General features: G+C 45.4%; 1 protein-coding gene across 1 annotated transcript in view; it reads left to right on the top strand.

Annotated features, from left to right (window-relative positions):
- npas3 (neuronal PAS domain protein 3) overlaps window positions 1-15,000 on the top strand; it is a gene marked incomplete at its 5' end in the record, with an annotated part of 405,035 nt that overhangs the window by 171,384 nt on the left and 218,651 nt on the right. Inside the window, one exon of the mRNA XM_079529070.1 lies at window positions 4,483-4,727. Coding sequence (XP_079385196.1) covers window positions 4,483-4,727 — 245 coding nt within the window. The remainder of the gene's footprint in view (window positions 1-4,482; window positions 4,728-15,000) is intronic.

Genomic DNA, 15,000 nt, shown 5'->3' with positions numbered 1-15,000 from the left:
GTGATGCACTTTGCTGCCGTTGCATTTAGGCTATGGGACTGTTCTCTTCCTGCTGTCGCATGGAATGCAGACCAGCCTCTCCTCTGTAGTGAAAATATAAGAACGTTTTACCTACTCACCAATACAAAAGCGGCTTGTGTAATTTGAAAGCCTATACTTTCCTTAGTGGACGAACTCTGAGACCCCCACCACACGTATAAAATGTACTTTTTGGCCAGAAAGGGATTGTTTTTAGGCGAATTACACAAGCCGCCTTTGTATTGGTGAGTAGGTAAAACGTTCTTATATTTTCACTACAGAGGAGAGGCTGGTCTGCATTCCATGCGACGGCAGGAAGAGAACAGTCCCATCGCCTAAATGCAACGGCAGCAAAGTGCATCAGGCTATGGACCAGAGCTAGGTTTAACCCAAGTATTGAGGGATTAACCACTTAAACCCCAGCATCCGTACAGATCGCTTGTCGGTCTGCCATTTCCTGCAAAAGACCTCCCCACAATAACAGAAAACAGAACTTTTTTATGTCAACCATATGGTGTGACAGACAGACAGACAGACAGACAGACAGACAGACAGACAGACAGACAGACAGACAGACAGACTCTATTTGCTGTCCATTTCATTTGGCTGGTCCATCCAAATGAAACACACTGCAATAAACCAGAGAATATATCTCAGATGTTCAGAGGCGCTAAGAATTTGAGTTCTATGTGCGTGCATGCGTGCGTGCGTGCGCTCCTTGTGTTCCTAAGCTGTATTGATATTGGTAGACACGCTACAGTTCTGCTGCATGAGACACAGATAATGGATTAGAAATGGATTCATGACTCTGACTGTCTGGAGCTCTGGAGCTGCACATATGAGACCACATGCCTATATCGCGCACGCACGCACGCACGCACGCACGCACGCACGCACGCACGCACGCACGCACGCACGCACGCACGCATACAGTATAATAATGATTTCTTTCTTTGCCTGTTTGTCCTTACGGAGCTTCTTTTTGCAAACGTGCACGCTGCAGCACATGGCCAATTATTGTTGTGATTGTGATTTAACTCATTTACTTATTTGATCTTTTTATTACAAAACATGCATTAACCGCTTCAGCCCTATGTATACTGTACATTTCGGCCATTTGAAAATAGCACATTTTCGAGCTTGTAGATCTGAGACTTTCAAAAGATTTGTATACAATTGAACCCTTGACATTCTGCATAATAAGTCCTTGATATACCAACATGTTTGTAGGCTACTTTTACTCAAGCACATTTTGAATACTGTACTTTTACTTATTTTTAGTACTTTTATTAGTATTTCTGCATTGATGAATTCATATTTTTATAAAAGTAAAAAAATGTGAGTACCTTTTCCACCGCTGGAGGTTTGTGCGTGAAAGTGAGGATACATGAGGGTGACCTCTGAGTGACCTCTTGTTGACCTGGAAGTGAAACCCAACACGCCCACTCACCTTCCCAGAATCCTCTCTGCTCACTGTAGGGTCGTAAAACAAGCCATCAGCGAGGAGACCCGCATAGAGCACACACACACACACACACACACACACATACACACACACATACACACACACACACACACACACACACACACACAGGCGCGCACGTGTATTCTCCCTTCTGTGACAAGCTCTTTAAAAAGCGATCAGCCCACCCTGCTGAACTTTATGACACACACATTCACTCTCTCTCTCTCTCGTACACGCATGCATGCATGCACGCGCACAGACACACACACACACACACACACACACACACACACACACACACACACACACACACACACACACACACACACACACACACGTATGCACATGCATGCACACCTATGCTTTCTCTCATGGACATCTACACATGCACTCACTATAAACAGACACAGGCCAGCTCCCAGTGACACGCTCTTTAAAGAACCATCAAACCACCCAGATGAACTTTACGACATGGGTGTCACTTGATGTTTATATGGGCAGGCACGCACGCACGCACGCACGCACGCGCGCACGCACGCACGCACGCACGCACGCACGCACGCACGCACGCACGCGCGCACGCACGCACGCACGCACGCACGCACGCACGCACGCACGCACACACGTGACAAGCCACAAAACAAGTGTTGCATCAACCTACTCACCCGCTACATGATAAATATGTCTCTATGAGTCAAGGTCATACAAACCATCACACAGACACGCACACACTCACCCACGGCGCACGCACGCACACACGCACGCACGCACACACACACACACACACACAGCATTATGATATACAGGTATGTTTTGAGTGTAATACTTTCCAAGTCATCTGCCAAAGTGAACACGGTTTGAATAGGTGTGTGTGTGTGTGTGTGTGTGTGTGTGTGTGTGTGTGTGTGTGTGTGTGTGTGTGTGTGTGTGTGTGTGTGTGTGTGTGTGTGTGTGTGTGTGTGTGTGTGTGTGTGTGTGCACGTGTGTGTGTGTTTAGCAGGGTTAGCCGACCATCAAAGAGCTGTTGTACTTCATGTACAGTATATGGTAGAGAGACATGCGTGCGTGCGTGCGTGCGTGCGTGCGTGCGTGCGTGCGTGCGTGCGTGCGTGCGTGCGTGCGTGCGTGCGTGTGTGTGTGTGTTTCATGGCCACACAGGCAGCCTAACAGTAATTGGTGCTGACATAAGAGAACACGCATGAACACATACAAACGATATGTTACACAGCTGTCTGATACAGGAGAGAGAGAGAGATAGAGAGAGAGAGGGGGGGGGGCGTGGGGGGGCAAGGCAGAGGAGAGGGAGAGAGAAAAAAGAAGTGTCTGGCAGGTGTCTTGTAATGGAAAGGTCACAGGTTTGATATCCTCCATAGACATCCTGTCAATCTCTCCTCTCCTCTCCCCTCATCTCCTCTCCTCCCCTCATCTCCTCTCCTCTCAACTCCTATAGTCTTCTCTCCATTCATTATTTTTTCCTTGATAAGGAAATGACAAACAACAATAAGAAAGTGATTTTCTTGGTGACATCCATTTTTCACCTCGAGGGATAAACAACTCCTCTCCTCTCTCAATCTCTCTCCGCTCCAACACATTTTGTTGTATTGTTTTCGCAAGAAAAAAATTAATCGCCTGTCCACTTGTGTGTGTGTGTGCATGGGTGTGAGTTTGTGTTTATTATTATCTGTGCATAATTTTCACACGTGCACCTTTGCCAGTGTGTATGCATTTCTATGTTCATGCTTACTGTGTGTAGATCTGCATGAATGTGCGCACGCGCGTGTGTGTGTGTGTGTGCGTGCGTGCGTGCGTGCGTGCGTGCGTGCCTGCGTGCGTGCGTGCCTGCGTGCCTGCGTGCGTGCCTGCGTGCGTGCGTGCGTGCAGCCCAGAGAGGTTTAGTCGGTTGATTTATTGCCAAGATAATTCATATTGACAGCACATGATGAGGAGCTGCACAGAAAAGTTACAATACACTGTTACACACGAGAGCGAGAGAGAGAGAGAGAGAGAGAGAGTGAGAGAGAGAGAGAGAGAGAGAGAGACTAGACGTCATAAGTAGATTTAACCATTTATTGCAACACATTGAATGCAGTTAAACGTGTCTGTACTGGCTCCGCACTCTTTATTGTGTTCCCTAAATGTTGCTAAGCAGCATGGTAAATGAGTGTAAAAGAGTGAATGTAAAACATTCGTCTGTATTGATGAGAGCTAGGTGTACAGAATTGACAACCAAAGATTGCAATAATGCAGATTTATTTTTCTTCTTGCAAGGAAGGGGTCCAAAAATAAGGTAATATAAACAAAAGGAACTCACATGCCTAAGTCAAGCATAACCGTCTAGAGCTATACCTTTTGATGAGGGATGCCTAAATAAGCCAAGACAGTCTAGAGCTAGTGTAGTGTAGTGTAGTGTAGTGTAGTGTAGTGTAGTGTAGTGTAGTGTAGTGTAGTGTAGATTTCTTTTTTTTGGGAGGGTGAACTATATCTCTTTAACACCTCCTCCTCTCTCCTGCTCTCCAGGCTCCAGGCCCTATATCTCTTTAACACCTCCTCCTCTCTCCTGCTCTCCAGGCTCCAGGCCCTTCTCTTTAACACCTCCTCCTCTCTCCTGCTCTCCAGGCTCCAGGCCCTTCGCTTGGGAGGGTGAACTATATCTCTTTAACACCTCCTCCTCTCTCCTGCTCTCCAGGCTCCAGGCCCTTCGCTTGGGAGGGTGAACTATATCTCTTTAACACCTCCTCCTCTCTCCTGCTCTCCAGGCTCCAGGCCCTTCGCTTGGGAGGGTGAACTATATCTCTTTAACACCTCCTCCTCTCTCCTGCTCTCCAGGCTCCAGGCCCTTATATCCAGGCCCTATATCTCTTTAACACCTCCTCCTCTCTCCTGCTCTCCAGGCTCCAGGCCCTTCTATATCTCTTTAACACCTCCTCCTCTCTCCTGCTCTCCAGGCTCCAGGCCCTTCTATATCTCTTTAACACCTCCTCCTCTCTCCTGCTCTCCAGGCTCCAGGCCCTTCGGAAGGAGAAGTCTCGGGACGCGGCGCGCTCACGCCGGGGCAAGGAGAACTTTGAGTTCTACGAGCTGGCCAAGATGCTGCCCCTCCCGGGAGCCATCACCAGCCAGCTGGACAAGGCCTCCATCATCAGGCTGACCATCAGCTACCTGAAGATGAGGGACTTCACCACCCAGGGAGACCCCCCTTGGACCGTCTGCAGAGACGGACCCCCGCCCAACACCTCGGTCAAAGGTAGGCTCTAGAGGAGGGCCGTGTGGGGGACGTTTTCTGGTGGGTGGGTTGATTGATTATAGTTGGTTATAAAGAATGGCACAATAGCACTTCCAAAAAAATAATGGGAAGCTCCGCACACTCAGATCTGTGCACAATAAATGTATTTATTTGCAAGCTTTCGGTCGATATTGACCTTCTTCAGGCATAATCAAAAAGTGACATAGGACAGAATATATGTTCATCACTTGATGAACATATACGTATATAGACGTATAGACCATATAGACCGAGCTTTCAAATAAATACATTGATTGTGCACAGATCTGAGTGTGCGGAGTGTGACTCCAGCACCTTACTTAACCGTCTGCCCGCCAGGATTAATTCATCTATCTATCGCGCATTGGCAAGGTTTTAGTTTTATCACACGCAACCCTTATTTTGAAGAGCCTAATATCCGTAACTGGATGACAAAATGCTGTGTGTGGTGTCTTGACCGGTTGTTGTTCTCTCGGTCGGTGGTTTTTCTTTTTTACATTTGTGTACAATAGCACTTCCAAAAAACACATGGATGGATGGATGGCTCTATGCACATATTATGTCATTTTGGAAATAACTCTTCCTACTTCCGGGCCTCTTTCGACTTCCTTCACAGGTGTTACCGATGATACTAATAAAGGCTCTGTTCCACTCTGGTCAAACAGAGTCAGGGTGCTGCTGTTGTGCATGTTGGCTCACTGGAAACACTCCGCTGCACCAGTGGGTCTCAAAGTGTCCTAGAGTGGGTTCCAAATGTAACTCTGAGAGTTATGGGGGTTGTTGAAATTTAAAAAGTTTGTACACTAAATGGAACAGTGCCTTAATTAGTATCATCAGTAACACCTGTGAAGGAAGTCGGAAGAGTTATTTCCAAAATGGTGTATGTGCATAGAGCCTGTTGTTACCATTACCAGTCCTACTAGTACACTGCAATTATTTCTGCAGCTTGTGCTACAATTACTACTACAAAAGCATGACCACTACAGTACTGCTATGACTACTACTACTACTACTACTACTACTACTACTACTACTACTACTACTACTACTACTACTACTACTACTACTACTACTACTACTATTAGTATACTGTTTGCCTAGTACTGAGTACAGCACAGAGGAGGCTTAATTTTTGGGCTTATTAGTTAAGGCTTAGATACAGTCTTTATTCATATTTGATTATGAATGAATACATGCTTGTGTAATTTTGGGGGCATGTTTGGGCCTATAAGACGCCTGAGGGTGAGAAGTGACCAAGGGCGAGGTCGTGTGCACGCATCCACCTGGGTGACAGCAGACTACGGCGGTCAGTTCAATATATGGAATTAATTCTGTACTGGCCATACTGTATATGGAGCCTGTCTTGAGTGTACAGGGTTTGATGTGGTCAGATCGACATATGGAATGTCAGAACAGGTCAGCTCCATATGGAGATCTAAGGGTGGCAGCGGGGCAGTGTACAGGGTTTGATGAGGGCCCAGTTAGAGCTGGGCCTAATTTCCGGGTGTGTTGAGAACTCTATGTTGTTGAGGTTTAAGGTCAGATGCCCATATATGGGCATTCCCATATATGGGCTTAATATTGATGACATCAGGGATCATGGAGATCCCTGATGATGTCACATCATGTCACGAGGGGTGACCAACCAAAACAACTGACTGACTGACTGACTGACTGACTGACTGACTGACTGACTGACTGACTGACTGACGGGAAATGCACGATTTGATTTCATAGTAAATGCGACCTGTGGTCGCAATAATAATAATACATTAATTATTTAATGCTTTTCTCTGTACCCATAAGTCGCTTTACAGCAAAACCTAATTAAGAGAAAACTAGTTAAACAACTTAAAAAGAAGCATTGGAAAATAAAACCTAAAACTAAAGGTCAGAATGGGAGCATGAAGTCTGAATCTGTGGGTTTGCTGGTGGCTTTGCTTTGATGTGATGTTCTTATGGGAGGGGACTGCAACTGAGAAAGCTCTGTCACTCCAGGGTTGAGGTCAGATGTTGTTCTTATGGGAGGGGACTGCAACTGAGAAAGCTCTGTCACTCCAGGTTTGAGGTCAGATGTTGAGTTGCCGGCCAATATTGATGACATCAGGGATCTCCATATATGGGCTTAATTGCGACAGCAGATCGCATTTACTATGACATCAAATGTCATAGTGATGTCACGAGACCTGGGCACAGTGGGCACCATATATGGGGGCTTTCCCATGTATGGGGATTTTGGGTGATACACTGACTGACTGACGGGAAGTGCACGTTTTCATAGTAAATGCGACCTGTGGTCGCAATAAAGTCTCCACGTCTCTTCAGCTCTTGCATATTTATTTAACCGAAACATATGACTTGCGAACCACAGCGTGGTTGATTCGATTTAATTCAGGATCGCCTCTTGTCTTGATTGTTTAAACATGACGTCATGGGCCGTTATATTTGTGCTGCATATTAAAAAAAATGTTGAAAGAACTTTAGAAGGTTTAGAAGGCATTTGTAGAATCGGCCTTGGCTCTTAATTTACGCTAATTGAATGAACCAGCTTCTAAGTCAAACAGAAGGGGCTGCTGGGGATTTTTAATTAGACCTCTCAACAAGTATAACACAATGTTATTACCTACTACTACGACTGCTACTTTAGAGGTTTAATCCTAGTAATTGGCGTAATTTACACCTTTTTCCTGTGTTTGGTTATTTCACATTGCCACGTTGTTGTTTCATTGCTTTCCAAGCTGACAGGCTGTGTGCTTAAAGCAGAATGATGATAGCATGGTGTTCTCTCCCACATGCTGCCTTCTCCCTTCCTCTGATGAATTTCTGCCTTAAGTAGACACGCACGCACACACGCACCGCACACACGCACGCACCGCACGCACGCACGCACGCACGCATGCACCGCACGCACACACGTGCGCACGCACGCACGCGCGCGCACACAAACACACACACTTGTGGATCTAAAGTGGCGTTTGCCTTTGAAATGGTGTCTTTGTGTGTCTGTGTTAAAGGAGATAGAGTCACTGAGCGCGCTCAGACGAGCGGTCGTGGAGATTAAAGCAAATTGCCGGAAATATCTGTTGCCTTGGTCGTGTGTGTGTGTGTGTGTGTGTGTGTGTGTGTGTGTGTGTGTGTGTGTGTGTGTGTGTGTGTGTGTGTGTGTGTGTGTGTGTGTGTGTGTGTGTGTGTGTGTGTGTGTGTGTGTGTGTGTGTGTGTGTGTGTTCGCGCGCGTGCGTGCATACATGCAATGGCTTGCATATTATATTGATGTGTGTCGGGTTTTGTGTGTGTAGCCCTGCATGTTTCTAGATGCACATTAACGTGTGCATGTATTTGTATTTGTATGTGTGTGTGTGTGTACAACTGTCGTAAGACTGTGTGTGTGTGTGTGTGTGTGTGTGTGTGTGTGTGTGTGTGTGTGTGTGTGTGTGTGTGTGTGTGTGTGTGTGTGTGTGTGTGTGTTGTATGTGCATACACGCCACAACAGATGGCATCATTGTTGTCAGCCCTTTGAAGAAGCACATGCATTTTAATGAGCAGAAATGCATACGGTGAATTTGCGAGTGTGTGTGAGAGAGAGGCTGTGTATTTCTGAATTGTTTCAGTGCTTGGAGCGAGTGTGTGTGCCTGTGTGTGTGTGTGTGTGTGTGTGTGTGTGTGTGTGTGTGTGTGTGTGTGTGTGTGTGTGTGTGTGTGTGTGTGTGTGTGTGTGTGTGTGTTGTAACACAGAAAAATCAAGTCAAATGATGCTGTACATGCAGCTATTGTGACAATTAAACACACACACACACACACACACACACACACACACACACACACACACACACACACACACACATACACCTTTCGTATAGGCAAATTTGGTGATGTCATATACATGTATATTTATTGTGACCACAGGTCGCATTTGCTATGAAAACGTGCATTTCCCGTCAGTCAGTCAGTCCGTCAGTCCGTCACCCCACGTCTCCATATATGGTCATGCCTCGTGACATCACGTGACATCATCAGGGATGGAGATTCCTGATGTCATCAGTATTGGCCAGTAACTCTACGTCTGACCTCAAACACTTAAGCCAAATTCCAAATAGCTCAAATCTCGGCCACTCGCTCACTCACACTCGATTTGTCCAGCATGGCATGAAATTGGTGACCTGCCGAAATATGTGACCATCTTGTGGACTTCACACAACTGCAACAATCTGGCTCTCCAGCAAGAGCGAGGTGAAATAATTCAGTCTGTAATTTCACCTCGCTGTCTCTCAATTTACATTCGGACACTGACGTGACATTGGTATTGTCTACACGATTGTCACATATTTCAGCAGGTCAACAATTACACCATAACATCACCATGCTGGAGTGACCGAGTGTGATTGAGCGAGTGGCCGAGATTTGGGGTATTACCCAGGGGGCAAAGGGGGTTGACCTGCATTTGTCATAACATACAAAGTTGTCCACCAGAAATAATATCTATGACCCCATAGGATCACAACCTATATGGACAACTCGGTCAATTTTGTTGCGAAAGTCCAATATGGCCGCCCCCAATATTAGCCCCTATTAGTTATAATGGGGGGTGAATAGGGCACAATTTTAAACTGAGAGATATTTCCACGAAACTTCTCAGGTTGATCAATGATATGAATACGAACATTTTTTGTATTTCAAGTTTCCATGAAATCCAATATGGCCGCCACAATATTAGCACCAAGAAAATAGGTTTTGGCTCTAACTTCTGAACCAGATGAGCTAGAAATGCAAACGTGGTGTCTATTTCATGGTTTCTGACCATGAGAGACTCAATGGAATACCTATTTTTATTATTGGGTGTGTCTGGACCCTTATTGTGCATATTTACAAGATGGTGGCTACCCGAAATAGTGCTTTACCATGATTTCTACCATGATTGTTGACTGTTTTGGCAAACACAAGCAATATTAATCCATTGGCTAAGATTCATGGCACAGAAGGAACATATTTTCTTGAGCTTGCATATTGTCAAAATGGCTGCAAACATGAAAAAGAAAAGAGACATTACATTTCCTGTCAGATCCTATTACCCAGGGGGGCAAACCACCCCTTTTTGGATACCTGCATTGGATACCTGCATGCCATAACATCAAAGGTTGTCCACCAGAAATATCTATGACCCAATAGAATCACAACCTATATGGACACACCGGTCAATTTCTTTGCTGGAAATCCAATATGGCCACCACAATATTAGCCCCCATTTGCCTATAATGCAGGTGAATAGGGCAACATTTTTAACTGAGGGATATTTCCACGAAACCTCACAGGTTGATCAATGATATGAATACCATAATGGTTTGTATTGGAAGTTTGCATGATATCCAATATGGCCACCACAATACTAGCACCCAGAAAATAGGTTTGGCTCTAAATTCTGAACCAGATGACCTATAAATACAAACTCATGGTTTCTAACCACGAGAGATATATAAATATTTTAGCCATAATTTCCCTCTATTAAGTATTATTGTTATTGGGTGTTTCTTTGCAGAAAGACATCCCTCTGGCTGTATTTTGGTTTTGTTCTACTGTTTCTGTTGGCATTTCCTCTGTTTATGTTGACAATCATCCCTGGCAGGGACGTGCATCGCCAAGCCGGACATCCCTTCACTGAGTATGTATGGTCTCTCAGTGATGGTCCCCTGTCCATCTAGAGCCAGCCTGGCCTATGCCAGAAAATCTGTTCATGTGCCAGGGACTGGAGACAAGATGCAGCAGGAGCTTCACTCCATTCCTGACTGGGGATGCATCACCATTATCTTGGACTCTGGCTGGCATCCTGTCATGAAAGGACGCGATGAGAGAGATCAATGTCCCTGGACAGCCAAACTTGCCAGGGATCTGCCACAGGCCCTCACGATTGACTGTGTGAAAGGCCTTGGTGAGGTCGACAAACACCATATAGAGACCTTTCTGCTCTCTGCACTTTTCTTGCAGCTGGCAAATGGAAAAGATCATGTTACAGGTACCTCTGCCTCCGTGGAAACCACATTGGGATCCAGGGACAACATTCTCAGCATGGCTGATTAGCCGGTTGAGGATGATTCTTGCTAAGATCTTTCCTGTGATGTTCAGGACTCAGGAGGGCTATACCATGATGGTTATCGCAGTATGCCCTGTCCCCTTTCCTCTTGTAAACATGCACCTCCTGGTGCCTTTCCAGAAGTGGTTTGTTGGAGTGCTTTCACTGTCTCTGCACTGGTGGGGGGGGCTTTGATTGGCAGCTGGGGTATCGTGGCAATATCCTCTTCGGAAATTGAGGACTCTCTGTTTAAGACCTCACTGAAGTGCTCTTCCCAGTGTGCTAGGATGTCACTCTTGTCAATGAGCAGGACACTTGTCAGAGGAGCGGACTGGAGTTGAGCCAGTGGTTTTGGGCCCATAAAGAGCACACAGAATGATGCATGCATCTGAGACATTCCCAGTCAGGAATGGAGTGAAGCTCCTGCTGCATCTTGTCTCCAGTCCCTGGCACATGAACAGATTTTCTGGCAGCCTTTGATACAGCTACATGATATTGTCTTGTTCATTGACATAGGCCAGGCTGGCTCTGTAGATGGACAGGGGACTGCATTCCAGTCACTGAGAGACCATCCAGACTCAGTGAAGGAAGGGATGTCCGGCTTGGCGATGCACGTCCCTGCCAGGGATGATTGTCAACATAAACAGAGGAAATGCCAACAAACAGTAGAACAAAACCAAAATACAGCCAGAGGGATGTCTTTCTGCAAAGAAACACCCCAGAACAATAATATCTTTCGTGGTTAGAAACCATGAGTTTGTATTTCTAGCTCATCTGGTTCAGAATTTAGAGCCAAACCTATTTTCTGGGTGCTAGTATTGTGGTGGCCATATTGGATATCATGGAAACTTCCAATACAAAAACATATGGTATTCATATCATTGATCAACCTGTGAAGTTTTGTGGAAATATCCCTCAGTTAAAAATGTTGCCCTATTCACCCGCATTATAGGCTAATGGGGGCTAATATTGTGGTGGCCATATTGGATTTCCAGCAAAGAAATTGACCGGTGTGTCCACAGGTTGTGATTCTATTGGGTCATAGATATTTCTGGTGGACAACCTTTGATGTTATGGCAAATGCAGGTTATCCAAAAAAGGAGTGGTTTGCCCCCCTGGGTAATAGGATCTGACAGGAAATGTAATGTCTTTTCTTGTTCATGTTTGCAGCCATTTTGACAATATGCAAGCTCAAGAAAATATGTTCCTTCTGTGCCATGAATCTTAGCCAATGGATTAATATTGCTTGTGTTTGCCAAAACAGTCAACAATCATGGTAGAAATCATGGTAAAGCACTATTTCGGGTAGCCACCATCTTGTAAATATGCACAATAAGGGTCCAGACACACCCAATAATGAAAATAGGTATTCCATTGAGTCTCTCATGGTCAGAAACCATGAAATAGACGCCAAGTTTGCATTTCTAGCTTATCTGGTTCAGAAGTTAGAGCCAAAACCTATTTTTTGGTGCTAATAATGTGGCGGCCATATTGTGGCGGCCATATTAGATTTCATGGAAACTTGCAATACAAAAGATGTTCGTATTCATATCATTGATCAACCTGAGAAGTTTCGTGGAAATATCTCTCAGTTTAAAATTGTGCCCTATTCACCCCCCATTATAACTAATAGGGGCTAATATTGGGGGCGGCCATATTGGACTTTCGCAACAAAATTGACCGAGTTGTCCATATAGGTTGTGATCCTATGGGGTCATAGATATTATTTCTGGTGGACAACTTTGTATGTTATGACAAATGCAGGTTTCCTAAAAAAAGGGTGCTTTGCCCCCTGGGTATATTGGAATTTGGCACTTGATATATATATAATAATAATAATAATAATTAATTACATTTTTATAGTGCTTTTCCAAGTGCTCAAAGCGCTTTACAATGGTTCATTCATTCATACATTGGGAGGTGAAGCGGCGAACAGTCGACGCCAGCGTCCTCACTTCCCACATTCACACACCAATGGTGGCAAGCTAGCACCGACCGACTCATTGGAGGCAATGTAGGGTTCAGTGTCTTGCCCAAGGACACTTCGACATGTGGACAGGAGGAGCCGACCCAGGGATCATTGGACGACCTGCTCTACCTCCTGAGCCACAGCCACTCCAAATATATATATTGAGCTGACCTGTTCTGACATTCCATGTTGATCCTTCACCCGTCCATCCCTCCTCTTCGATGTCTCCCTTTTGACTGATACCTGTCCATTCAAACTGTAGACGGGCCTTTTGACTGATACCTGTCCATTCAAACTCTAGACGGGCCCTCCCCAAAGTTATTAGTGGAGCCGCACCCGGCAGCCGGTGAAAACTAGAGTTCTCAACAGGCCCGAAAATGAAGGCCGGGCCCTCATCACACCCTGTACACTCAAGACATTCCCCTCTGCCACCCTTAGATCTCCATATATGGAGCGGACCTGTTCTGACATTCCATCCCTGTGTTGGTGTCGGTGTATCCTTGAGCAAGACAATTAACCCCTCACTTTTTGGGGTGATTGTTCAAAAACAGCATTTACTGGCAAGTGAAAATGCACACATGTAGGGCAGGCACACACAAACACATTACATTATGGCAAGCTGCATCTCCCAAGCTGTCCTTCTTTGCCCCCTTTCCACCGCACACACACACACACACACACACACACACACACACACACACACACACACACACACACACACACACACACACACACACACACACCAAGGTGAAGTGTACCTCGGTGTCCTCTCTGTCTCCTATTGACTCACTCTAATGAATGAATATCCTGTAAGAGCCTTTGTGTGTGTGTGTGTGTGTGTGTGTGTGTGTGTGACTGTGTGTGTGTGTGTGTGTGTGTGTGTGTGTGTGTGTGTGTGTGTGTGTGTAATTCAGTATGTGTGTAGAGAAAACGTGTGCGCATGCATGTGTGTTTCTGTTTCTCTGCAGTGTGTGTGTGTGTGTGTGTGTGTGTGTGTGTGTGTGTGTTGCAGCAGAAGACTATTGATTTTGCCTTTTGTGTGGCCGCTCTGCATCGGTACAGGTAATGGAGGTCTGTGTGCGTGTGCGTGCGCATGCGTGTGTGCGTGTGCGTGTGCGTGCGCATGCGTGTGTGTGTCAGTTAATTTAAATGCTTGGCTCTTTCTACCAATCTATTTGCCTCTAGCTCTGAGCAGAGACACAGAGGACAGAGGAAATCTGCTCTGTATTGTTTGTGAGTGTGTGTATGTGTGCTCTTGCACGTACGTGCGCATGTGTGTGTGTGTGTGTGTGTGTGTGTGTGTGCGTGCGTGCACTCCTGTACGTGTGTGTGTGTGTGTGTGAGTTAATTTAAATGGCTGATTCATTCCAGCAGTCTTATTTGCCCAGAGCTCTCACACAGAAAACACATTTAAATACTGCTGTCTGAGAGAGAGAGAGAGATTGGGAGAGAGGGAGAGGGGGAGAGGGGGGGGATTGGACTGCGGTTACGGAACACAAACGTACGGTAATAGAGAGGTCGTGAGTTCAATCCCTTATGGAGCCAGTGTGTCGTCCTATTGATGTGTTTTTATCAGAACATTAAAGCTAATACGCGTTCTCTTATTTGGTGTCCGTCTGGATTCAACACTGTGAGCTAAATAGATCTATAATTCTCAATGGACTACATTTCCCAGGTTGCTTGTGGGTAGCTTTGTCAGTTTCAGAATCTTGTAGCTTTCAAATAGTGAAGCTGTTGTTATTTTGGGACATCAACTTTAAAGAGGGAATTCTCCATCTCCATTCATTTGTAATGTTTATACAGCCGTTATTTGTTTGATTCAATCACTCGTAACATTGCTGTGTGTTTACATGGCATATAATATTATTTATTACACCAGCAGTCATCAGAAACTGGAAGTGTGGTGGTGTTTACCTGCAGAAACAGTAGGTATTGGATGGAGCCCGCACACCATAGGTATAAGAGACGTTCTTTATTGAACATTCTGACAACGTTTCGATCTATTTGATCTTCATCAGGTCATGTGAACATACACAAAAGTTTGTACTTTTATACTCAGGGAGTGCCCCCAAATAGATCGAAACGTTGTCAGAATTTTCAATAAAGAACGTCTTTCTTATACCTATGGTGTGCGGGCTCCATCCAATACCTACTGAAGTTTCTTTAGCCCAGCACCAAGCCTGTTGATGTGCGTATTCTACGTCCGCTCTACCTGCAGAAACAG

Source organism: Electrona antarctica, assembly GCF_951216825.1.
Source record: "Electrona antarctica genome assembly, chromosome: 18".
Lineage (NCBI taxonomy): Eukaryota > Metazoa > Chordata > Actinopteri > Myctophiformes > Myctophidae > Electrona > Electrona antarctica.
The sequence above is the reverse complement of the archived record's forward strand: the minus strand, read 5'-3'. Positions and strand labels throughout refer to the sequence as shown.